Here is a 24,109-nt window from a genome sequence, read left to right on the forward strand (position 1 = left end):
ATGCATACAAGATTTATTTATTTATGCATACAAGAGCTGGGGTACAGGCCAGAGATGCGGGGGTGAGAGGATTCACCAGAGACAGAGCGGAGAACAGAACAGGCAGACTGAGTGAAGTACACTGCTGAGGGGAGCAGCGGGCAAGTCAGGAGAGGTCTCCTGCGCCATGTGCGTAGCTCCCTGGCCTGCTGGGGATTGAACTCATGCTGCAGAGGCTTTGGATTGCTTCATAGTGTGGTGCTTAACCCCTTGCGCCACCAGGGAGGCCCCCTCTCTTTCTTCTTGAATTAGAGGTGCTGGAGGTGAAAGGATTCACCAGAGACAGAGTGGGAAGCAGAACAGGCAGATCCTCTGAAATACATTGCTGAGGGGAGCAGCGGGTGAGACAGGAGAGGTCTGCTGCGCCATATATGGGTTAGCTCCCTGGCCAGGGATTGAACTCAGGCTATGGTGGTGATAGCGCTGAGACTTAACAACTAGGCCATCAGGGAGGCCTGGTTATATCTTTAAAACCAGAATTCTGTCACTTTCATTGCCTCCACTGCTACTGTATAGGTCCAAGTCACCATCATCTCTCACCTGGATAAATGCAGGAGCCTCTGAATTGGTATCTCTGCATCCACTTCTGCCTTTCAGAGTCTAGTCTTAATTCACCCTGAAAGTACTCTTTCAGAAAGTGTAAGAAGGTAAAATGGTGTATCTGCTATGAAAAACAGTATGACAGTATCTTAAAAATTTAAACAGAATTACCATATGATACAGTAATTCCACCCTAGGTACATACCTCAAAGAATTGAAAACAGGTACTCAAACAGATTATTTGTACATCCCTATTCATAACCACATTATTTACAATATTTACAAGAGGTGGAAGTGACCAAGTGTCTGTTGACAGATGAATGGATAAACAAAGTATGATACAAATAATGGAACATTATTTGGAAAAAAGAAGAAAATTGCAACACATGCTACAACATGGATGAACCATAAAGATATTATGTCAAGTAAAATAAGTTAGTCACAAAGGAGTAGTTTTGTGTGACTGTAATTTAAGGTTCTGAGAATAGTCAAATTTATGGAGACAGAGTGGAATGGAGAGATGGTAAGTAAAATGGTGGTATCAGGAGCTGAGGGAAGGAGGAGTGGGTGCAGCATTAGTTTGGGGAGTTGAAACAGTGCCTGGAACATAACAGATGCTCAATATTTGTTGAACAAATGAAAAAATAAATGTAAGGACAGCTAGGAAAAAGATAGGGCAAATTTGAAGCAATCTGGAGAGGCGAAAACGAAACGGTGGAGGTGAAGGTGAAGGTCATTAACACTTAGATTCTTAAGAGTCTTGGGTGCAAGATTAAAGACTCAGACTTGATCCATGGAGAGAGGGGAGTCACCAAAGGTGCTGTGAAGGCAGCATGACAGGTTACCACATCTTACTGGCACTGGTCTAATGGTGCCACTTATTAAACAGGAAAGCATTTTACTTCACATATTATGTGTGATCTTCCCTGTAGCTTTATGCAGTAGGAACTATTTTTAATCTCCATTTTATAGATGAAGCTGAAATTCAAGGAGATGGGGTGACTTTCCAAGGGTCATCTAGCTGGGAAATGGCAGAAGTCTCATGTGAACACAAGGCTGTGTAATAAAAATCAAGTTTCTGCACATCTCACATGTACAGACATGTTACGTCTTACCTTCTCCCAGCCTTATGTCTTGCCACACCCCCTTCCCCCAGATAAGCTGCAGATAGGCAAGGTATCCTTTGCCATACTTACTTTATCTCATTCCCCCACCCCCAGGCCTAGCACCGCACTTGTTTGTGAGGTCCTCGGTGTGTGTGGACTGAGTGAGACCCTCTGCTTGGATCTCTTTGGTCTTTCCCATTTGTTCATCCTCACACCTTGACCTTGGCTCCCTTCGCTGGTATGATCATCTGGATACAAATACCATCACAGCCACTTCCCAGCAATATCGCCTTGAGCAAATTATTGTCCTTGGCTTTAGTGTTTCCATTGTTAAAATGGGGGTACTACTCCTGGTTGTTGTGAAGATTAAGATAAATAAAACACCTAACACATCATCTAGCACCAAATACTTTTTTTTTTAAAGATTTATTCATTTTATGCACAGAAGAGCTGGGGTACAGGCCAGAGGTGGGGAGGGTGAGAGGATTCACCAGAGACAGAGTGGGGAACAGAACAGGCAGATTGACTGAAGTACACTGCTGAGGGGAGCAGCAGGGGAGACGGGAGAGGTCTGCTGCACCATGTGTGTTGCTCCCTGGCCGGCCAGGAATCGAAGTCGTGCTGCAGTGGCTGCAGTTAGCTTCACAGGTTGTGTCTTAACCCATGCGCCACCAGTGAGGCCCTAGCACCAAATACTTAATATGATAGTTATCATTGTTTGAGCCTCCTACCCCTGGGTGAAGAGTCTAGCACAATGCTGGGCCTGACAGAGAGTTCATAAACCTATGTTATGCTGAGCAAAATGTTGAAAACAGACTGGGAGTCAGCAGAAGTTAATTTTAATCCTTGGTTTCAGCATTTGTTGCTTTTTCTGTCTGGAACAGTTTATTTACTTCGGGGTCTCTTGCTTGAAGTAGGAATGCAGTAGTTCACCCTATCACTGACCCTCAGACCCTCCCTTGACCCATGGTCCCCCTGGGGCAATGCTGGTCACCTCTTGGATGGTGATTCTTCTATTGATAGATCCTCTGGCCTTGACTCTCAGAGAGGCTTGACATTCATATGCCACCAGATGGCGCTGTGGACTCATTTCAATGAAGCTGGCTCCCTTTGGCTGGGTTCTCTGGAGGTGGAGATAGCCTGTGGCCTCCTCCAGAGAGGCTGGGCTTCCTTAGTGGAAGCCAGCCAGGCCGAGGATGATTCCAGAGGTGGACTTTCTAAATTTCAAGCCCATGCTGGTTCTGCTGTGAATATTCCAGCAGAGTTGGCAGCAGGACCAGCTACACAATTTGTGGGAACCAATGCAAAATGAAAATGCCTCAGTTGCTTGTTGAGGAAGTCCAGGGCATGTCTAAAAGCCAGTAGGATGATGGGGAACCCAATTCAGCTTTCTAGAGCTGATAGCTAAAATTTCAGGAATTTTATGAGCTGGTTATTGAATACAAGCATAATTAAAATGAAAGTATATAAACGTATGAATACATTATATAAAAACAAAAGTTATAAATATACCAAAGCCATCAGATGCAATTAATTTTATGCATTTCATTATCATCTGTGCTTTTGAAATGAGTTACACTGACTGTGTCTATATGGTGGAAATACTATGTAATATTGTACCTTTCTTCCCTACTCCACATTCAATGATGTTATGTTGGTGGTTTTAATTGACATAGATGGGATGTTTATATCACTAATATCTACAGACACTACAAGTCATGCCCCTTCCACCATCTTCCACCAACCAGTTGTTAAACTTTGGCCAATACAAACCACCTGGTGGTACCCTCCTGTGCCGCGCTGTGTGATCCTGAGCAAAGCCCTATTCCTTCCAACTTCCCGTATGTTTATGAATCACTTTATAATGGACAAAAGGAGGCACTCTGTGTGTGCAGGCCACCGATCTCTCATGTAACTCATACAGTTACCCAGGAAGTAGATTATTGCGGTCCAAAGGGCAAAGGACATGGCCACTTAAGAGCCGAAGAGCCGATGTCCTTGGTTCCTGGAGTGACAAGGCTTCCATTAGGGGGCGCTGTGGGCTGATTGAAGGAGCTAGTCACATAATCTTTGTTTCTTTCTCTCCTTGGTAAAATAATAATAATAATAATAATAGTCTTTCTAGTCACTTCCAGCATTGTTTGGGGAGTCATACATTACAAGCTCGCATTCTGTACCTGTGAGTGGGCAGAGGAAAGATCTAGACCCTTCTGTAGAAGCACATGGGGGGGTGTGACAACTGGTGTTTCCTTCCTGCTGTGACAACAGTGAGAGTTTTTCTCAAAAGGGATTTTGGGATTGGATGATTTAGTTCATGAAATGCCAGCCTAAAATATGACGCTTTGGTATATTGATTATTTTGAGCTGAAAGCACTTGAAAAACTGCAAATTCAGAGATAGATTTTCTCAGAACTCCCCTTATCTGCTTACTGACAGATCCTCCAGAAGGAACTCAGTTGTCATAAATCACCTCCCCTGGAGTTTCATCAACCAGGGGAGATTGACTTATCACAGTCCACAAGGTGGCCTAGGGGTTAAGGCTCAGCACTACTACCTCAATGGCCTGAGTTCAATCCCGGGCCAGGTAGCTAACCCACATGGCAAAGCAGACCTCTCCTGTCTCTCCTGCTGCTCCCCTCAGTGGTGTAGTCCAGTGAATCCACCTGTTCTGCTGTCTCTGGTGAATCCTCTCACCACCACCCTCTGCATCACTGGCCTACACCCCAGTTCTTGTACACATAAATAAATAAAAATAATTTAAAAAAAAAATATAGTCACCATGCTGCACATTATATCCCCACACTTACTCATTTGATAACTGAACGTTTGAACCTCTGACCACCTTCACTGAACTCACCTACCCCCCAAGGTCCAGACTGTTGTGATCAAACTGGGTTGTTGCTTCATGCAACACCACACTGACAAAGACACGGGAGTTGTGGAGCAGGTTGCACAAGGCAGGATGCTGCTGAGAGCAAGATCCTGGCTGTTTTTATTGATAGAATAATCATAGAGCATCAGCTACGTGCGTTAGGAGGACAAGGAGAAAAGAATGGGTGAAACTCAGGAATGTCATCTAGGGCTTGGAGGACACATGACTTGATAACCAAGTGTTGTAATAGAAACTAGACCCCAGGCCCCCAGCCACAGTCCTAATCTTATCAACAAGGCATTCCACTGATCATCTTCTGGGGTCCCTTGTCATGCATTGGTCCTTGGCATCCCCCCCACTGGGTGTTCCGGGTCATATGTAATGATGTATGAGTCGGGAGTAAGTTTATGCATCCGTCCTCAGCCCCCCGGGCATTCCCGGTCATACCTCTTGATGCATACCCTTCCCAGAGTGATGAAGCTTTCTGCTCTTGAGTGATATGAAAGGCACCTTGTAAGGTTTGGCTCATATGACTGTGACTGGACAGTTCTGACCTTTGTATAGGAATGCAGAACTGCAGGTAACCATAATGGTGGCTGAACAGGCCGCTTAAGTCTAGCAGGCCCACACAGGCCGCTTAAGTCTAGCAGACCCACCCACACTGGGTGTCAGTAATGGTGTTGCGAGGGTGTCCTTGGTGAGGGATGTTCCCGCTCTTGAGCCCAAGCACAGTCTCCACCCCTGTCGTTATGGTCCTTTGGCTGTGAACCTTCTGGACAAGGACTGGGCTGACTGGGGGGAAAGGCTACCTAGTTCATATCCCCAGAACATATTTGCTGATTGAAAGTTTCCCATATAGGGCCTCACCGGTGGCGCAGTGGTTGAGCACTGGGTTGTGGAGCTGCCTGCAGCCTCTGCAGCGCCGGTTCGATCCCCCACCACCGGGCAAGGGCCCCACATGGTGCGCAGACCTCTCCTGCCGCCCGCTGCTCCCCTCAGCAGTGTACTTCGGTCCTTCTGCCTGCTCTGCTCCCCGCTCTGGCTCTGGTGAATTCTCTCACCCTCCCGCGCTTCTGACTGTACCCAGTGCTTGTATAAATAAATAAATAAATCTAAAAAAACATTAAAATAAAATAAAATATTTTAAAAAAAGGAAAGTTTCCCATAAAGCATTGAATGAGGAAGTTAGGAAATAGGTATAGGTAGTTAGCTAGAATTGGGGGCCCAAGTTCAGGTGTCCTAAACCCATTTATCAAATTGAATAATGAACAATTAGTTGGAGTCAGGGTGATCCCAACCCAGTAAAAATGGAATGTTCAGAACACCCATACAATAACACAATGCTAAAGCAACAGACCAAAGCAGAGAAATTAAACCAAGGAAAGCAGAGCATTAAACCAAGCATGGGACCTTTCTGAGTGCAGGGCCCTGTGTCACAGTAGAGGTGGCTCCTGAAGCTGGTTGGCCTGTCATCCACCCCCTCAGCCCTGCGGCCATCCTCCCTTTCTTAGACATGAACCAGTTTGTTTTAGAGCCTTTAATACTAATACTCCTCTTCTGCATGAAATGCTCTTCTGTTTAATCTTAACCTGGCTCACAACGCCTTACTAGGATCTCTCAGCTGGAAGGTCACCAGCTGAGAAAGGCCATCTCTGACCTGAATTCAACCTAGTGTAGCCACCCAATCACCCTGTTGCATCAACACCCTGTTGTGATTTTTTGGTAGGCACTTTATAGATTTCTTTTTTTCTTTAGTTTATTTATTGGCCACCTTGCTGTGTTACAGGTGGAATTGTAACACCTCCCCACCTTCCTATGTTGAAGTCCTAACCCCAGAATATGACCTTATTTGGAAATAGAGTTATTATAGATGCAACCAGTTACGATGAGTGAACCCTAACTCAGTAGGACTGGTGTCCTTACAAAAAGGGGAAGCACAAGGAGAATGCGACATGAACATGAAGATGGTCATCTGCATGTCCAGCAGGAGGACAGGAGCAGAACCCTCCTCATAGCTTTCCTCTGCTGACACTTTGATTTCAGTTTTCTGGCCTCCCGAACTGTGAGAAGATAGATTTTAGTTGGTTACGCCAGTTTGTGGTGCTTTGTTACGTAAGTCCTAGCAAACTAATATACCCCCTCCCCTCCTTTTGGACGAAGCTCCCTAAGAACAGTTACCTGGTTTGTCTTGTTCACAGTCATCCCAGAACCATTCACTTCTAATTGTGCACCTGAAAGCCTTTCAAAGGAACTGCTGTGGGTGTTCAATAAAAACCTGTTGAGTAGATTAAACCGTTTCACTCATTTCCAGAAATTTTGCAGAGTGACAGCACACAGAATGCTCGTGGGCAGATATGCCATAGCTCCTGTATGCACCACACGCTTCAGCTCTCCGGACAAAGGGATGAACACTTCCCAGGTCCCTCAAGTGGGACTCCAAAGACCCAACCGAGCTCCAGCCTTTCACCAGCTCTGCTTCTTGCCCCTTCTGGCATCTTGGTACTTGTAGTTTTGTCCACTCTATCTTTGCCCGAAAAACCAACGTTGAGACCACAACTCCCATCACCCCGCGAGCACTGCAGCCTCCAGAGCGCATCCTCTGGAGGGGGTCCCGGCGCCATTGACTAACCTGCTGACCGAAGGGCCCGCCTTCCTGGCCCAAAGGCCCCCGTGATTGGCCAGCTGCCCTGCCTCGCAGCGGAGGGGCGACAGGTGAATGAAAGGGGGGCGTGCCGGTGCGCGTAGCTCGGCGACGGCGCGGCTGGAAACCGCTGGAAGGTGAGAACGAGAAGCGGGTTTACGCTGCTGTTTTCATTGGCTTGGGGAGGATTCGGGGCACCCCCAGAAGGTCAGCCCACTGGGGAGGGGGGCAGCGGCAGGGATGTCCCGTGTTGGTCTGTCTTCCTCGGACCCCCGGGCCTTGGCGACTCTCGGGACCCCAGCCGACCAGCCCCCCCCCTTTCCCCTTCAGTGTGGGGAGGGGCGGCGTGGCGGCGGGTTGCCCCCGAGCCCCGAGCCCCGGCTTGGGGCTGTGCTGTGTCGTCCAGCTGGGTGGTCGGGGCGCTGGCGCCTTCGGACTGTGTCGGGGCGCTAGGCTCGGCCAGGCTGCTCAGTGTCCACCCCAGCGATGGTCACTGTGTCCGCGGGAGATCACCCGAGGGGCAAGGCCTCGCTTTCTCTCCTTCGGGGAGCCAAGACCGTGTCCAGGAATTGGTTCTGGTGATCTCTGCAGGGTCGTCTGACTCTGGACGGGAGGATCCCCTTGTCTTGGAAGCAGTTTAGCAGTTGAAGCAAAGATGCAATCGACCCCGAAATTCTTGCTGTAGAAAAGGAAACTCTCCGGGTCTGCCCCTCCACTCCATGTGTGGGAGAAAGGAGAGACTTCCCCAACCCTTGTCACTGTGTTTGGCGGGTCAGGTTGGCATAGTGGTTAAGGACAGTCTGCTCTGGCAGCAAACCCTTCCAGTTCTAGCCTGGAGGTGTAATCTGTAAATTTCAACCTCAATTTCCTTCTCTGAAATAGAGGCTGTAATAATCAGATCCCCTGCAGTGGGTTGTAAGGTTAAAATGAACTATTGTAAAAGAGCTTGGTGCTGTGCACCATGAGGAGCGCTCAGTAAATGTTCACAATTCATGACTAGGTTTTCTTTATTCTCAGGTTGGTGAGACTGGAGGAGTCTTGTCAGAAAGAGTCAGTGGGTGGAATTGAAGACAGCTTTTGGCATTGCAATGAGGACAGACTGTGATCTGGCTAGGGTTCCCTCAGGGAGAGTGGGAGTTTGGAGGACATGCACTATACTTGCCTCATTTTCCTATGCCTGGCATCTTCCTAGTGTCAGGCATTGTATGGAGCTAGTAACTGTTGAATTGATTTGGAACTGTGGAAGGCTGGGAAGATTCCTGCTAGTATGGGTCAATGTGCTTCTGAGAGCTGTATTCCCTAAGAGCTTCTTTTCTGGGTGAAGTGGTGAGGCTCAGCATGTCCCAGGGACACAGGGCACTGTCAAGAAGTGGGATTGAGGGCCCCCCTGGTGATGCAAGGGGTTAAACACTGCACTATGAAGCAATCCGCATCCTCTGCAGTAAGAGTTCAATCTCCCAACCCACCAGGGAGCAACCCACATGGCGCAGCAGACCTCTCCTGAGTTGCCCGCTGCTCCCCTCAGCAGTGTATTTCAGTAGATCTGTCTGTTCTGCTCCCCACTCTGTCTCTGGTGAATCCTCTCACCCTTTGCACATCTGGTCTGTACCCCAGTTCTTGTATGCATAAATAAATAAATCTTTAAAAAAAAGAAGTGGGTTGATATGAACAATTATTACACATTATATGTCAAATGCAGGAATGGGGAGAGTCTTGGAGAAAGTATGTGAATAGACTTTTGCAGAGTCGAGAAGTGTTTACATGATCCCATAGAATCTAGAGTATTTGCAGGGAGAAAGCCAAAGGAAATGGGTTTTGGATATTATTGTTGGAAAGAAGCAATGAAAGATGAAAATGCTCTGGAAGGAGGACCTGCAGACGAAACCATTCTGTGAGTGGGTTAAGTGTTATGCCTACTTAGCTATTTTTCTCCCTCTCTGCTCCTCCTCCTCCTCCTTTTTTTTAGTTAAAAAAAGATAAAACTCAAGGTCATCTGCTGATATAACGTCTCCAAAAAAAGGTTCATGCCTGTACCAGCAAAAGCATATCTGCAGATGGGATCATACTCTACAGTTTTTTTGCTTCTTGCACAATACGTTGACCTTTAAATACTAGCTCATTAGGGCCTCCGTGGTGGTACAGCGGTTGAGCGCTGGGCTGCGAAGCTGCCCGCAGCCTCTGCAGCACCAGTTGGATCCCCGGCCGCCGGGTGAGGGTCCCACATGGCGTGACAGACCTCTCCTGTCTCACCCACTGCTCCCCTCAGCAGTGTGTTTCCTCAGTCTGCCTGTTCTGCTCCCTGCTCTGTCTCTGGTGAATTCTCTCGCCCTCCCGCACTTCTGACTGTACCCAATGCTTGTATAAATAAATAAATAAATCTTTGGGGGGAAAAAAAAAGCTAGCTCATTAAAAACATGGCTGCATAATATTCCACTGTGCTTGTACTTCATTGATTTCACTTGTTCATTATGGGTAGACTTTTTAGATTATTCCTATTTTTTCAGTAGCCCAAAAACCTAGAGCAGTGGATAGCTCTAAATTTAAAAATTGATGTATTTTGGGAAACATATCCCAAATAGTAAATTTTTAGCAGTGGAATTTCTGGAGCAAAAGATGTATTCCTATTTTTTTTTTATAGGACTTTGGTTTTTATTGTAGAAAATATTGAACAATCGGCACATGGTTGCCTGTATGGTTTTCTTCTGCACCCAATATCTGTTGGTTTTCAAGGAGCTCCGCCATCTGGGCATGACCCATGGTTTCCATCTCTGACTTCAATGCTCTGCTCAGCTTCAGTCAAGGATGTGTGCATTTTAAGTTTTATTTAATTATTTTTTAAAAATTTATTTATGCATATATGAGCTGGGGTGTAGACCAGAGGTGTGTGTTGGGGGAGGGGGAGTGAGAGGATTCACCAGAGACAGAGTGGGGAACAGAACAGGCAGACTGACCGAAACACACTGTTGAGGAGAGCAGCTGGCAAGACAGGAGAGGTCTGCTGCTCCACGTGGGTCAGCTGCCTGGCCGGGGATGGAAGTCCTGCTGCAGTGACTGATGATAGCTTCATAATGCTGAGACTTAACCTCTTGCGCCACCAGAGAAGCCCCATTTTCAGTTTTAATATTGCCAATTTCCCCCTCTAAAATGGCGTTCCAAATTACAATACCACTGACAGTGGGTATTATCCCATTAAAAAATATGATTTTACTAATCTGATAGGTTTTCTTTTAGTTCTGAGAAAGAACAGAATGTAATGTTAAATGTCATCTTTTCCTATATCTCATTTTTCCCCTCAGCATCTGGATTGTCACAGACCATAACACAAACTGCTGGGAAGGCTTGCTTGGAACAGTTGGAAGAGGTGAAAATGACATGAAGTCTTAATTCTGTGAAAACTTTCAGGGTTGATTTATTTGGAAATAGCAGAATTTCTCCTGTATTTAATAGTTTTTTTTATGTTCTGTACCAAAATGTTAATCTTAACTGCTTTGGGTGAAAAAATTACTGAAATTATGACCTAACTTTTCTGAGTTTAAAGTGAATATGAAAAGATAAGAGTCATCTTGATGGCCCATCCAGTTAGAGCCCTGGGCTATAATTTAGAGATATCCTCAGGCCATTTTGAATATGTAGGAACATTTATGGTGTTAGCTAAATGGCCTCAGGCTGATATTTTGAAAAAATTCCCAAGGTCTTTTTCTTTTTCAGTTCTCTTTACCTTTCTTAGCAGTCAGTTTTCACTTTTAAATTTGTCAGTTTACTAGCTCTTAGAGGCTCCTCTCCATGTCCCTCCTTAATTGGTCCTCTAGTTTCTAAACTTAATGTGTCACTTGATATAAACATGTATAAAGTAGATACAAATTGCTATTGAATTAAGTTGTTGTGGACTTTTTATGAGTCAAGTATGTGCAGTTAGTGCATAGGCCTGGGAGGTCTATTTTGCCAGTGGAGGGACTCTCTTTGTGGGGAGGTAGTGCCTGATTTCTGGTGGAGTGGGCATTGTGCTCCATCTTGAGCAGCTGAAGCGTCTTAGCTGTGGTTAGTAGATCCAGCTATGCCTTTGGTGATTCCAGTATTGGGAGATCGTATACATGGTTGTAGAAAGTTCTTTGAGCTCAGTGGGCCAGCAAGTAAAACGGGTTGTTGATGTAGTTTGTGTGGTGGAAAGAGATGGAGGGAGGGCTTGGGGGAGGGTCAGTGTTTGTTTTTCTCACTAGCAGAAGGATTTTAAACTTGGTGTATACTTGTTCTACTAAGCACTTAAGTATTCCTTTGACTTAGCAAACCTACTTTTCCAAGCACTGTGCAGGTGCAGTGAGGGATAGCCAATGAGTTGAGACATGGCTTATGCTTCAGAGGACTTGGGTCCCACTAACAGAGTAGGGCCAGGAAATAAAAACAGGAAGGTAAGTGAAGCAAGTTGCAAGCAGTCAGAAACCCCACACAGATGAGCTAAAGCAAAAAGGGACTTAATTGACTTGTGGCACAGCATGAGTTGGGGCTCAGATGGTGCTCCAGGCTCCATCTGTTGCCCCTGCCTGAGCTGGGCTGTCATCTTTGCTAGGCTGGTTCCCCTGGTGATGTGGCAGCAGCAGCCTCACATCCACATGCCCACAGAACAGAGTGCTCTCCTCAGAGCCCTCAGCAAACACTTCATTGCTTTGCTTTGTGTCTGACCACGCGGCACGGCATCTTTGAGCCAATCACTGTGGTCCCAGGGTGGGATAGGTTGTTAGGTTTCAGTCTCTGTCACATCACACACCCCTGGCGCCTGCCTGGGTGGAACCAGCCTGACACAAAGCTCATTGGCCAAGAATGAAGGAGTACTTTCACCAAAGCCAAGAAGGGCACTGAAACCATAAAAATGGGGAACACCTACTGGTTAACCCAAGAATCCACCAAATGATTCCACAAAGGGATGGTTTTAGGTGTGAGCTGAGGTCGTACCTGTCAGTCTCTAAGTTCTGTACCAGGAAACTGGAGACTGGACTGTAATTCTTAGATTTGGGTGTTGTCTCTCTTTTGTCTTGAAGAAAATGTAGTGTTCAGGAGGTAAATACACCTGGTTTGAATCCTGGCTCTGTTATAACTGGACCTTTCCTATCGTCTCTGAATCTCGATTTCCTTTTCAGAAAAAGTGCAATATTAGTAAATATTAGAAGTACAGTATTAGTACTTAGTGTTAGAAAAGAGAGGAGGCCAAGAGTATCAGGCAAAAGCGGGCTTTATTGGCAGTCTGGGTGGGATGACTCTGCAGGCCAAGAGCTGCACCCCAAAATGGGAGTGTGGGTCTTTATGGGGTTAGGCTACTGCTGGAATTTTTGGTGTATGTGTGGGGATCTCTTCTGCCAGAGGGGGTCTGCTGGGGGTGGGATTGGGGGACAGATCTTCTGGAGTTGTTTACTGTTATTAGCTTTATCTCTAATTCTGCTTATCTCAGGTCCCCTGGTGCCTGGTTGGTTATGCAGGTTTTACAAGGGGCCCCACTGGTTCTCTCTTTACTTAGGGTTTTGTAGAAATTCATTGAAAGAATTCATAAAACACTAAGTATCGGGTCCACATTCAGTTAACTATAGTTATTTTTGATAAATGTACCCAGTTGGACAGCCTCTGATTTTGTTGGGTCCAAGACAGCCCGTATCATAAAGACTATTGAACTAGTGTTTTTGGAAAAATTAAAAAAAAATTTTTTAATTAACATTTTCTTTGTAAGGTCGGGATTTGTGAATTAACCTAAAAAAATCTTGGCAGAGATACAGGCTCCTCCTGAGTGGCAGCAGCTGGTGGAGAAATGGAGATGCAATCCTATTATGCCAAACTCTTGGGGGAGCTGAATGAACAGCGGAAGAGGGACTTTTTCTGTGACTGCAGCATCATTGTGGAAGGGCGGATCTTCAAGGCCCACAGGAACATCTTGTTTGCCAACAGCGGCTACTTCCGAGCCCTGCTCATTCACTATATCCAGGACAGCGGGCGCCACAGCACAGCCTCCCTGGACATCGTCACCTCCGATGCCTTCTCCATCATCTTGGATTTCCTCTACTCTGGGAAGCTGGATTTGTGTGGGGAGAACGTGATTGAGGTTATGTCAGCTGCCAGCTACCTGCAGATGAATGATGTGGTGAACTTCTGCAAGACCTACATCAGATCATCCCTTGATATCTGCAGAAAGATGGAGAAGGAGGCAGCCATGGCCGCAGCAGTGGCAGCAGCAGCCGCAGCAGCGGCAGCAGCAGCGGCAGCAGCAGCTCATCAAGTTGACAGTGGAAGTCCCAGTTCAGGCAGGGAAGGGACCTCCTGTGACACCAAGAGCGTGGTCTCTTCTTCAGCCGAGGGAGAGGAGAGTGTAGACTGTCCAAGAGAGTCCCCTTGTGGTGACTGCAGAGGCTGCCACCCCCTGGAACTGATGGTGAAGGACAACCAGGGCAGTGGCTTGGCGGACGGTGATCTCTGTCCTCCCCCCAAACAGATAAAGCCCCAGGTGGAGTCAGATGCAGAGGAAGTAGAGGTGGAGGTTGGGGAGCAGCTGCAGCAGTACGCTGCCCCGCTGAGCCTGACCCACGTGGAGGAGGGCTTGCCCAGTGGCCAGACTGTGGACTTGGCTTATAGTAACTTCCACGTGAAGCAATTCCTGGAGGCGCTCCTGCGCAGCAGTGCCGTCCAGAGCAAAGACGAGGTGGACCATCCCTTCTCCCGGAGCCTGGAGGGAAGGCCGGATGTTGCAGGGGTAGCCATGAGCTCTGTGCCAGATGTCCAGCCTGACTGGTATGGAGAGGACTCAGGTGAGCGCCAATGGCGTCCATCATTCTTCTGGTCACACAGCACTCATATCTGTGCCTGGCAGTCCCCCATCATCATCGGCACCGTTGTCACTACGATCCTCACCATCATCTCTGCCGCCACCATTACCCCGTGTTATCACTCCCACCACTACCCATAGATAGTCACTGAGTAGCCACTGCTATCCAGGCCTTGTCTCTTCCTCCTGTTTGATTTTTACCTCTACAACTCTGTTAAAATTGAGTGGTCCTATTTGGTCCAATTTGATAGGTTATTTTTGGACTATGGAAATGTTCAAAAATGGTCCATATCAATTAATGGTAGGGGCCTCCCCGGTGGCGCAGCGGTTGAGCGCTGGGTTGCAAAGCTGCCCGCAGCCTCTGCAGCACCGGTTTGATCCCCGGCTGCTCCCCGGCCACCGGAGGAGGGTCCCACATGGCGCAGACCTCTCCTGCCGCCCGCTGCTCCCCTCAGCAGTGTACTTCGGTCCTTCTGCCTGCTCTGCTCCCCGCTCTGGCTCTGGTGAATTCTCTTATCCTCCCATGCTTCTGACTGTACCCAGTGCTTGTATAAATAAATAAATAGATCTTTTAAAAAAATAAAATAAAATAAATTAATGGTAATTGTCTTCCCAGGCCTAAAATATAACCTGCCAAATCATACCAAATGGGACTATCCAACTTTCAGACAGCGGGGAAAACTTTATATGCATGTCGAGAGCAGTTTCTAGACATAGAAAAGATCCCACTATCTTCCATCAGCCAGTGTGGGACTTTGGGTCAAAAATTAGATCTCTTGGGACCTCTTTTGTTCAGGAAATTACTTTCCCCACCTGCCATTCTCTCAGGGTTGAGGAGCAAATGAAAAGGTTTTCAGAATTTTTTCTCACATATGATAGATAACATGTTCCATACAGGTAGGGAATTCATACTTCTTTGTGTCAGCCATGATGCTGGCACATAGTAGATGCTCAGTTAGCATGTCTTGGTCAATGATGCTTCTACTTGAGAATGTTGGAGTTGGCATGTGGCTTCATGTGAATAAATTTCTTACACCCTTTGGTATGCATGGTGTTTTAAGAGAATTTACTTGGTTGTTTCCCTGAGAGATAAATTGACATGGTTGTCAATTTACGACTGTGTCGTAAAGTGCCTTGGAGGAGATAGAAATAAAGTTGGCTGACTCCTTACTGGTAAACTTCTAGAGCCTCAAACCAAGAAATTAATATTACATTTCTAATTCACCCTTCAATATTCAGCAGCGAAAAGCTGAAATAAGGGCAATCAGCTGCTTTTATTCATGCTCTCTTGAAACCTTTAAAATTTCTTTTTTTAAAGCAATAACACTCTATATGTCTGATTAAACCTGGACTTGGAAAACTTAAAAATGCTGTGTCTGGTAGCAGACAGCTGCTGTGTGCATGAAAACACTCTGGAACTTACTGGCCTCTCAGTTCCATGTGCATAGTAGCCCTTCACAGGGCGGGACTACCCCTTCACATCCAAGAGACCCTCTTCATGCCCCATTTTAACAGAGGAAGTGTGGAGAAACTGAGCCCACAAGTGTTTAGTGAATTTCCTAAGGATGTAGACCGGGTAAGTGGACTAGATAAAACTAAAGCCCTGGGCCGGCTTCATTTCACTTATCCCACAAACTATAAAGTTATCGAAGTAGGTAGAGGGTTTCAGAGCAATGATTTTATCTTCAAGCCTTTCTGCCTGAAACCACTAGTCTCAAGAAATAATAATGCAGTGTAACACCACCTTCATTCCTGTCAGCCTGTAAAGTGAGGTTTCCACTTCATGGTGTGTGGCAAGGGCAGTCCTGGCCTTCACTGTGCCTGCTGTCTGCCAGGTTTGATTCCATTTACCCAGCTCCAGGGTAGATTTACCCCAAGTGCCAAGGCACAAAGTCAGATGAATTGGTCATTTATTATTTGCTCAAATATTTGATTACCTTCCTGGTAGAGATGTAAAGATAAGTTAGACATGGGGCCAACCCTCAATGAACTGCTCTCCTGTGCCAGAGAGGAGATCAGGCAGGTGTGCAAATGACATCACAGGCTAGAAAGGTACTAAGGCTAGAAGACAGATGGGGTGTGTTTCACCATAGTTCAGTTACACTGAAATGTGTAACTGGCTTCCTGCAGGGAGGTTGGGGAAGCTTTAGGAAAGTGGCAGCTAAGGGTAGGAAGAGGAGACTTAGGGACATTTTGATTGGAGTCAGACATGGAAGAAATTAGATGCTAGAGGTGTGGGTACTGGAGAATTTGGGGTAATTTCTGAGCTCGGGAGTGGACTGGATCTGTGCTTTAGGGTAACTGATTTGTCCTCAGCATAGGATGGTGTGGAGATGGGAGGCCAGGACGGGGAGACCCCCAGGAGACGGCTATGACCACTCCATATCCCTTTGCTCATCTGTGGCATTAGCTGGCACTGTCACAGCTTAAGGTCCTCCTGTCATTTCTCCCCTGCAGACCTCCCAACCCTCGCTCTAACACTTCTGTTGCTTACTGGAGTGTTCACCTACATTGGTGGCCTCTTAACTTCCCACTGTTTTCTCAGCCTGGTCAGGCTTTCACCCCTCCCCACCCCCACCTCCAACACACACACCACTGAAACCACTGTCAAGAGGCCAGCTCGATATTTCTAGAGCCTGTCCAATGAGTGGTTTTTAGGTGTTGCCTTACTTGACCTTTCTCAGTAGTCGACTTTGTTCTTTCTTTCCTTCTTGAAATTCTTTGTTACTCTGGCTGCTGATGCCACGAATACCCACTGCTCCTACCTTTGCCCATTCCTTTCCAGCCTCCTCATGGGGTCGTTCAGTGTCAGCATATCCAGCTTTCCATCACTGACTTGCTTCTTCAACATCCTGTCATTCCTGTTTGTTCCTTCCTTCCTTTAACAGATATTTATGGAGCATTTGCTGTATGTCAGGTATAGGCCAGGCGCTGTTCCTCACAGTGAACAAATGGAAGACCTTGTCCTCATGGGGTTGACATTCTAGCTTGAGGAGTCAGACAGTAAACAAACAAGTTACTATGTAGTGTGATGAACTAAAGCAGGGGAGAGGCTGGTAGAGAGTAAAGGGGACACTATTTTATTTAGTGTTGACAAGGAATGCCTTTCTAATAAGTTCCCTTTAGTAGAAACCTCAAGGCAGTAAAGAGAACCTGCTGTGCAGATATGAGGGAGAACATTCCAGATAGAGGAAAGAGCAAGGTGCAGAGGCCCAGGTGCAGGATCACATGTGACCTGTGGACAAAGGAGCAGCAAGGTGCTGTGTGACTGGAGTAAGTAAGCAAGCCAGAGAATGTTGGGGGATGAGGTCAGAGAGGTTGGGTGGAGCTGACCTTGAGGCAAGGCCGTGAGAGGGCCTTGGATATAACCGAAGAGGGAAACCTCTAGAGGGTCTAAGCAGAGAATGCCTTGAAGTGACATATATGAAAAGGATCCCTCTGGGATCTATGTGCAGTAACCTCCCAAGCATCCACCCTTGTTTGCCTGTAAACTATAGGGGAGCAGAGACTGTAGCGGAGCAAGGGTGGCAGCAGGAGGCGCACTTATGAGGTTACTGCAATAACCCAGGTGAGAGGTGTGCTCCTTGGTCAGCAAGTGGGCCCTAGAGAAGTGAGGTGTGGTTGGGTTAGTCCTAGATCATCTCTTGCAAGGGCAGGGCTGGCCAGATTTGCTGATCTCTTCTGTGAGTGCCCTGAGAAGACAAGGAGGTAGGAAGTCCCTAGGACGTACATTTGAGCAATTGATTTAAACATGATGTGTGTGACGCCTTTTGGGTTAGCCAGTGGAGATGCTAAACTATTGCATCTGTAGGTTTGGAGTTCTGGGGAGAAATCAGAGCTGAGATATATATTTGGGAGTCATTGATGAGTCCCACAGAATGTAAAATACCTGCATTCTATGAACTTCATAGATGTAGAGGAAGATGAGAGATCTAAGGGCTGAGCCCTGCAGGACACTGACATTTAGAGGCTAGGAGAACAGGGAGAAGCCTGAAAAGGAGACAGAAGGGACAGCCCACGAGGTGGGAGGACAATTGGGAAAGAGTGACGGATGCAAGAGGGGAGAGTGATTCAAGGAAAAGGGGAATCAACTGTGTCCAGTGCTGCGTATGGTCAGGTTGAGGACTGAGCTCTGGGTGGAGCAGCTGAGAGGTCGTCAGTGAGCTTGACAGGAGCAACACCGGTGATGTGGTGGTGACCAGAGTGAACAGCGTGGGTTTAAGAGAGAACGACAGAAACAGACATGAAGACCGCGAGCATAGAGGCTTCTTTCAAGGAGTTTTGCTCTGACAGCCACAGAGAAAGCTCTGCTGACTGAAGGAAGATAGGAGGTTGAGGTGTTTGTTAAGGTGGAGGATCCAAAAGCGTGTCTTCAGCCATCCCCAGTCCACTTTCTGCAGTTTCAGTTCCCCAGTTTCACTTTCCCTGGTTGCAGTTACCGATGGTCAACCACCCGCTGAAAATATGCACGTGAGATATTTTGAATGAGAGAGAGAGAGAGAGAGAGAGTATATGCACACAGTTTTTATTTCAGTAGAATGTAATTGTTTTGTTTCATTATTATTGTTGTCAATCTCTCACTGTGCCTAATTTGTAAATGAGCCTTTATCATAGGTATCTATAAAGAGAAAAAACGGTCTATATAGGTTATAAGAAAAATCTATATTTAGAGTTTGGAACTCTCTGTGGTTTCAGGATCCACTGGAACATGGATAAAGGGGGGAGTCCTGTATTTACTGATGGCAATGACCAAGAAGGAGGGGGTGAATTGGTGATGGAAAAGAGAGGGTAATTGAGAAAATGAGGGGTGGTGGTGTATGGAGAGGTTGGGGTATGGATGGAAAGAGGGACAATTTTTTTTTTAACATTTTTTCTTTTTTTAAGATTTATTTATTTATACACACACTGGGTACAGTCAGAAGTGCGGGAGGGTGAGAGGATTCACCAGAGCCAGAGCGGGGAGCAGAGCAGGCAGAAGGACCTAAGTACACTGCTGAGGGGAGCAGCGGGCGGCAGGAGAGGTCTGCGCGCCATGTGGGACCCTCCTCTGGTGGCCGGGGAGCAGCCGGGGATCAAACCGGCGCTGCAGAGGCTGCGGGCAGCTTCACAACTCAGCGCTCAACTGCTGCGCCACCGGGGAGGCCCCAAGAAGGACAATTTTTTCGTAGTAACAGGAGTCAATGTAGAGAACATGTGTTCCTGTGGGGGGCGGGGTGACTGGAACATACAGAGGTTCTCTTCTGGCTCCTCCTCAATGAAATAAGAAGCAAGGACAGCAGCTTCCTGAAAGCGAGGAGCGCCTTGGAGATTTGAGCAGAGGGAAGGTATAAAATAGTCGTGGAGAAGAGAGGGAGAGTGAATGAGCCAGGGAAGTATTTGGGGTGCCTGAGCAGCACCTAGCTTTTTTGATATTAGTGGTCAGATGGTGACTATAGACAGCTTCAGGTGAGACAAGAATACACGGGTGTGTGTGTTTCTCCGCGATGTTAACTTGCCATGTTTCAGCAGAGAGTTATGTTTAGTTGGAGCCTACATTTAGCCAGCTGGCTACAGATAGAGGGAACGAAGACCAAGGCAGGTGAGGATGTGCACGAAGAAATGACTTCGGGGATGGACTGTGGGCACTAAACTGGAAGAGGATGGCCAGTAAACTGGCTGGATAGCTTGTAGCTTGGAAGTCCCAGCAGAGGACACTTGAGGTCTTTTCTTTGGGAAGTGTACACAGTGCTTGAAACGTGGGTTATTGGGAAAATACAGTTATTGGCAATATCTAGGCAATATCAATCCTTATCCCTGACTGTACATTAGAATGGGAAGGGTGATTTGGAAATATGATGCCTGGGCCCTGCTTCACCCATTAGCTTAAGATGGGGATTAGACATCAGCATTTATTATAAATTTGGAGTTTTCCAGGTGATTCTGGGCTTGGTCCTTTCTATACATTTACCTGATATACAAGGCATGCTGAGTACTGTTGGTCTAGAATCAGGTGACTGAGGTTGACTAGAGTACAAGTTCTTTGGAGGAAAGAAGGTCAAGGAACAGAGAGGCCAGGTCAATGGAAGGGCCATTTTTGATATTCACAGCAAGAATTATGCCAAGAGTTGTGTTTTTTTTTTAAACATTATTTTTTTTTATAGAGGCATGTTTTTATTTCTTTCTTTATTTTATTTGTTTGTTTACACATGCACTGGGTACAGTCAGAAGCGCGGGAGGGTGAGAGAATTCACCAGAGCCAGAGCGGGGAGCAGAGCAGGCAGAAGGGCCGAAGTACACTGCTGAGGGGAGCAGCGGGCGGCAGGAGAGGTCTGCGCGCCATGTGGGACCCTCCTCCGGTGGCCGGGGAGCAACCGGGGATGGAACCGGCGCCGCAGAGGCCGCGGGCTGCTTTGCAACCCAGCGCTCAACCGCTGCGCCACTGGGGAGGCCCCAAGAGTTGTGTTTGAAAGCTGTGATCATCTCTCCAAGGAGGGATCGGACGACCAAGGATGACTGTAACAGGATGAGCAGCAATGGTTCATCTGATGGTCCGAGCTTCTAAAGATCTTAAGGTTTTTAAGGAAGACAGGAAACAGTGGCCTTGAGATGACAATGAAACACATGACGAACCCTGTCCTTCTCTGACCGAGGGGCTTCAGGGAATGGGATAAAGGAAGAGGGTGCGTGGCAGAGAGCCAGGTTTCTGGTAAAGCAACCATTCCTATCTTCTGAGAACTCTCCAATCTTCCCTTCTTTCTTTGAGCTCAACCTTTGTCTCTCTAACCCTGATATTCCCCATGGGTGCGCTAGGCCTGCCTTCAAGCCAGTGAAATCTGACTTGAACTCTTCATTCTTTCTGTACCTGCTTTTCCTCCTGTGTTCCTTGCCTCAGGTTTTTTGGTTTTTTTTTTTTAGGTTTTTTTTTTAGATTTCATTTATTTATGCATACAAGAGCTGGGGTACAGGCCAGAGGTGTGGGAGGCGAGAGGATTCACCAGAGACAGAGCAGGGAGCAGAACAGGCAGACTGACTGAAATACACTGTTGAGGGTAGCAGTGGGCGAGACAGGAGAGGTCTGCTGTGCCATGTGGGTTGCTCCCTGCCCAGGCATCGAACTCATGCTACAGAGGCTGTGGACAGCTTCATAGGTTGTGTCTTAACCCCTTGTGCCACCAGGGAGGCGCTCCTTGCCTCAGTTTATTCATCATTATCCACAAGTCAGGTAATCCAGAATTTGTGTCATTTAGAATCTTCTCTTTGCCTTCTCTTCCCTCCCCCATGTGGTTGATGTGGTTTTTGGAGTGCTGGATTTGGAGTGTGGGGTCCTTGGGTTCACTCGGGGAAAGTTTTCACCAGAGCTCCCCTTTCAGCGACACGCTGTGAGTTTCCCAGGTGAGTTTCTCCATGAGACAGAGACGTTAGTTATATTTAAAGAGCAGGTTTATAGGGAAAGGGACAGAAGAGTAAAAGATACTTGCATAGACACAAGTGGGCAGGAAAGGCTGCCCTAGAAGGGACAGGTTTGCTAAGAGAGGCCTGCATGGTTGCAGGTGAGTGGCCCTGAGAAGAGCTGCCTCCACTGAGGGTGGTCAGTGAAGAGAAGTCCCTGCTTGGTACAAGTCGTGGGCAGCCAGAAAGCTGCTGCCTGCAGAAGGAGAGGGTTGGTAAACAGAGGCACCTGCATAGTCACAGGTAGGCAGTGGGAGTGCTGCCCTGAGCCTGTGCAGAGACTGTAATGATATAGTCCTCTTCTGCTTGGCAGGGGTCACTCCTTGTGAGCCTTCGGTTAGTTGCTGATTTTGGGTAACCATGAAGAATCCAAAAGGGACGGGAGATTCCAGGATGGGCCCAATCTCTATATCTTTACCCTCAGGCCTGTGCTCCACTCTCTATTGCAGTCTGATCCTGCTTAGGTCTCATGCCTTGTGATAAGGCACTGGTGCCCAAGAGTCACAATCTCTACAGCTGGGTTAATGGTCATGTTATTCCCCTCAACCCCCACCTCCTTGTGAGTCAGGTTCTGGTCTTGGGGCACCTCCTTTCCAGTCTTTCTATTCTTTTTTTTTTAAAGATTTATTTATTTATGCATACAAGAGCTGGGGTACAGGCCAGAGATGCGGGGGGTGAGAGGATTCACCTGAGACAGAGCGGGGAACAGAACAGGCAGACTGACCGAAACACAATGCTAACGGGAGCAGCGGGTGAGACAGGAGAGGTCTGCCTCGCCATGAGGGTTGCTCCCTGGCCGGCCGGGGGATCGAACTCGTGCTGCCGAGGCTGCGGATTGCTTCATAGTGTGGTGCTTAACCCTTTGCGCCACCAGGGAGGCCCAGTCTTTCTATTCTTGTCCTCCCTCATGGTCATCAAGTAATACTAATTTTACATCTCCTCTCCCACCTCCCTGATCATTTCAGTTTGTGTCGTCATCTCTCATCTCCTCGCCCTGGACTTCCTGCCTTTAATCTTCTTTAATCTTGCCTCTCTTAAGTCCTTCCTGTATTGTCCCGAGAGGGTCTTTTAAATGTCATATCTGACCACATACTCTTCCTCCCCCCACGCCCCGCTGCCGTTCCCCCCCCCACACACACTGCTTAAAATCTTAGCTGTTTGCAGAATCGTTTCCAAGTTCCTGTAAGATTTAATGTTGAGGAAGGTACAGTTGTCTTGGTAAAGACAGACCTTGTCACAGTGCCTGGTGTAGCTTATGTGGTCTAGTAAACTGTGGTATTGGGGGAGTTAGGTCACAGGATTGACATGGCCCAGAGCTGATGAGAGGCTGATTTTTGCCTCCTGATATCCACAGCAAGGAGCTGCTAGGAATCAGCTGGGGCGGAATTGATTGTTAGCCTGTAAGAGGGAGCAAAGCACCTGAGCTCTCACCTTTTCTAGGAGCTGCTGTGGAAAGCATCTGCCCAGTTGGCCTTTGCTGCCCCTCCCCCACCAGGTAAGGGGGAGCTTTGGCCTCAGCAGCCACACTCCTCTGCTGCACCCAACCAGTTCCTGTAGCTGCAACTCCTCCTTGAACCATCAGTCAGCAACCGGACCTCCTTGCAGCCTCTCTACCCTGCTAGTTGTCTAGAATAAATTGTTTTCTTTTTCTTTTTCTGCACCAAAGAAAGAACTTCATGTTTGCATGCGTGGCACCAGGTGGCCAGACCTAGAGTTGGTGAGAGTGTTCTGACTTGGTGACAATTTCTGGGTCCTTTGCAATAGGGCCTAGATGAAAACAGAAGGAAAGTGTTGTGATAACTCATACTTTGCTGATGGAGAACTAGTTAGCAGTTGGTTTTTCCAAGGACTAATTTTATTTAACTAATTTACTTAACTCCAAGGGCCCATTTTCCTTAATGGTTTTGTAGATAATCAGAAAGTTTAGGTGCCTTAAAGTATTCTTGCAACCTTATATCAGAAGCCCGCTTTGCTGATTGGGCACAGACAGAGTTGAAATTTGTAGACAATATCTTGCTGATGGCTGTTGATAGAACTGTGCCCCCCCTCTCTACCTGTGCCAGTGGAACCCCCAACTTCCGGATCTCACCTATTGGATGGTGGCCAGTGCGGTTGCTACTTATGGTACCTAAATCAATCCATTTGGTTCCCCAGGTGATGTGCTGGTGGTCCCCATTAAGCTCCACAAGTGTCCTTTCTGCCCTTACACTGCCAAACAGAAGGGCATCCTTAAGCGGCACATCCGCTCACACACGGGCGAGCGGCCCTACCCCTGTGAGACCTGTGGCAAGAGGTTCACTCGACAGGAGCACCTGCGGAGCCACGCCCTGAGCGTAAGTGTGTGCTGGCACGTCTCGCACAGCTTGGGGTGGGGGTTGAAGCTGGGGGCGGGGGTTGGCTGTGACATTTGTCTACTGTAAGGTAAAGTCAGCTGCACCCAGCCAGAGTGGGAAAAAATATTTTCAAATCATTTATCTGCCATGGGCCTAGCACCCAGAATATATAAAGGACTCTGGCAATTCAACAATAAAACGACAAATAACCCAATTAAACAGTGGAGTAGACATTCCTCCAAAGAAAATACACAATTCAGCAAACACATGAAAGAATGCTCACCCACAGCAGTCATTCCGAAAATGCAACTCAAAGCCCCGTGAAATGCCACCTTACACACGCTGCGGTGG

General features: G+C 47.3%; 1 protein-coding gene across 6 annotated transcripts in view; it reads left to right on the forward strand.

The window, feature by feature from the left end:
* The window catches only part of ZBTB8B (zinc finger and BTB domain containing 8B), a 53,581-nt gene that overhangs the window by 24,553 nt on the left and 4,919 nt on the right, over positions 1-24,109 (forward strand). For 3 of the 6 annotated variants that reach the window (XM_054691494.1, XM_037500938.2, XM_037500940.2), the window contains 4 exons: positions 6,869-7,335; positions 10,495-10,559; positions 12,912-13,980; positions 23,580-23,758. In XM_054691494.1, coding sequence (XP_054547469.1) covers positions 12,990-13,980; positions 23,580-23,758 — 1,170 coding nt within the window. In that variant the 5' untranslated portion in view covers positions 6,869-7,335; positions 10,495-10,559; positions 12,912-12,989. The remainder of the gene's footprint in view (positions 1-6,868; positions 7,336-10,494; positions 10,560-12,911; positions 13,981-23,579; positions 23,759-24,109) is intronic. The other 3 variants (XM_054691495.1, XM_054691496.1, XM_054691498.1) reach the window with 3 other exon arrangements.

Source organism: Talpa occidentalis, unplaced genomic scaffold (assembly GCF_014898055.3).
Source record: "Talpa occidentalis isolate TD23 unplaced genomic scaffold, MPIMG_talOcc4v2.1 talOcc4.9, whole genome shotgun sequence".
Classification (NCBI taxonomy): domain Eukaryota; kingdom Metazoa; phylum Chordata; class Mammalia; order Eulipotyphla; family Talpidae; genus Talpa; species Talpa occidentalis.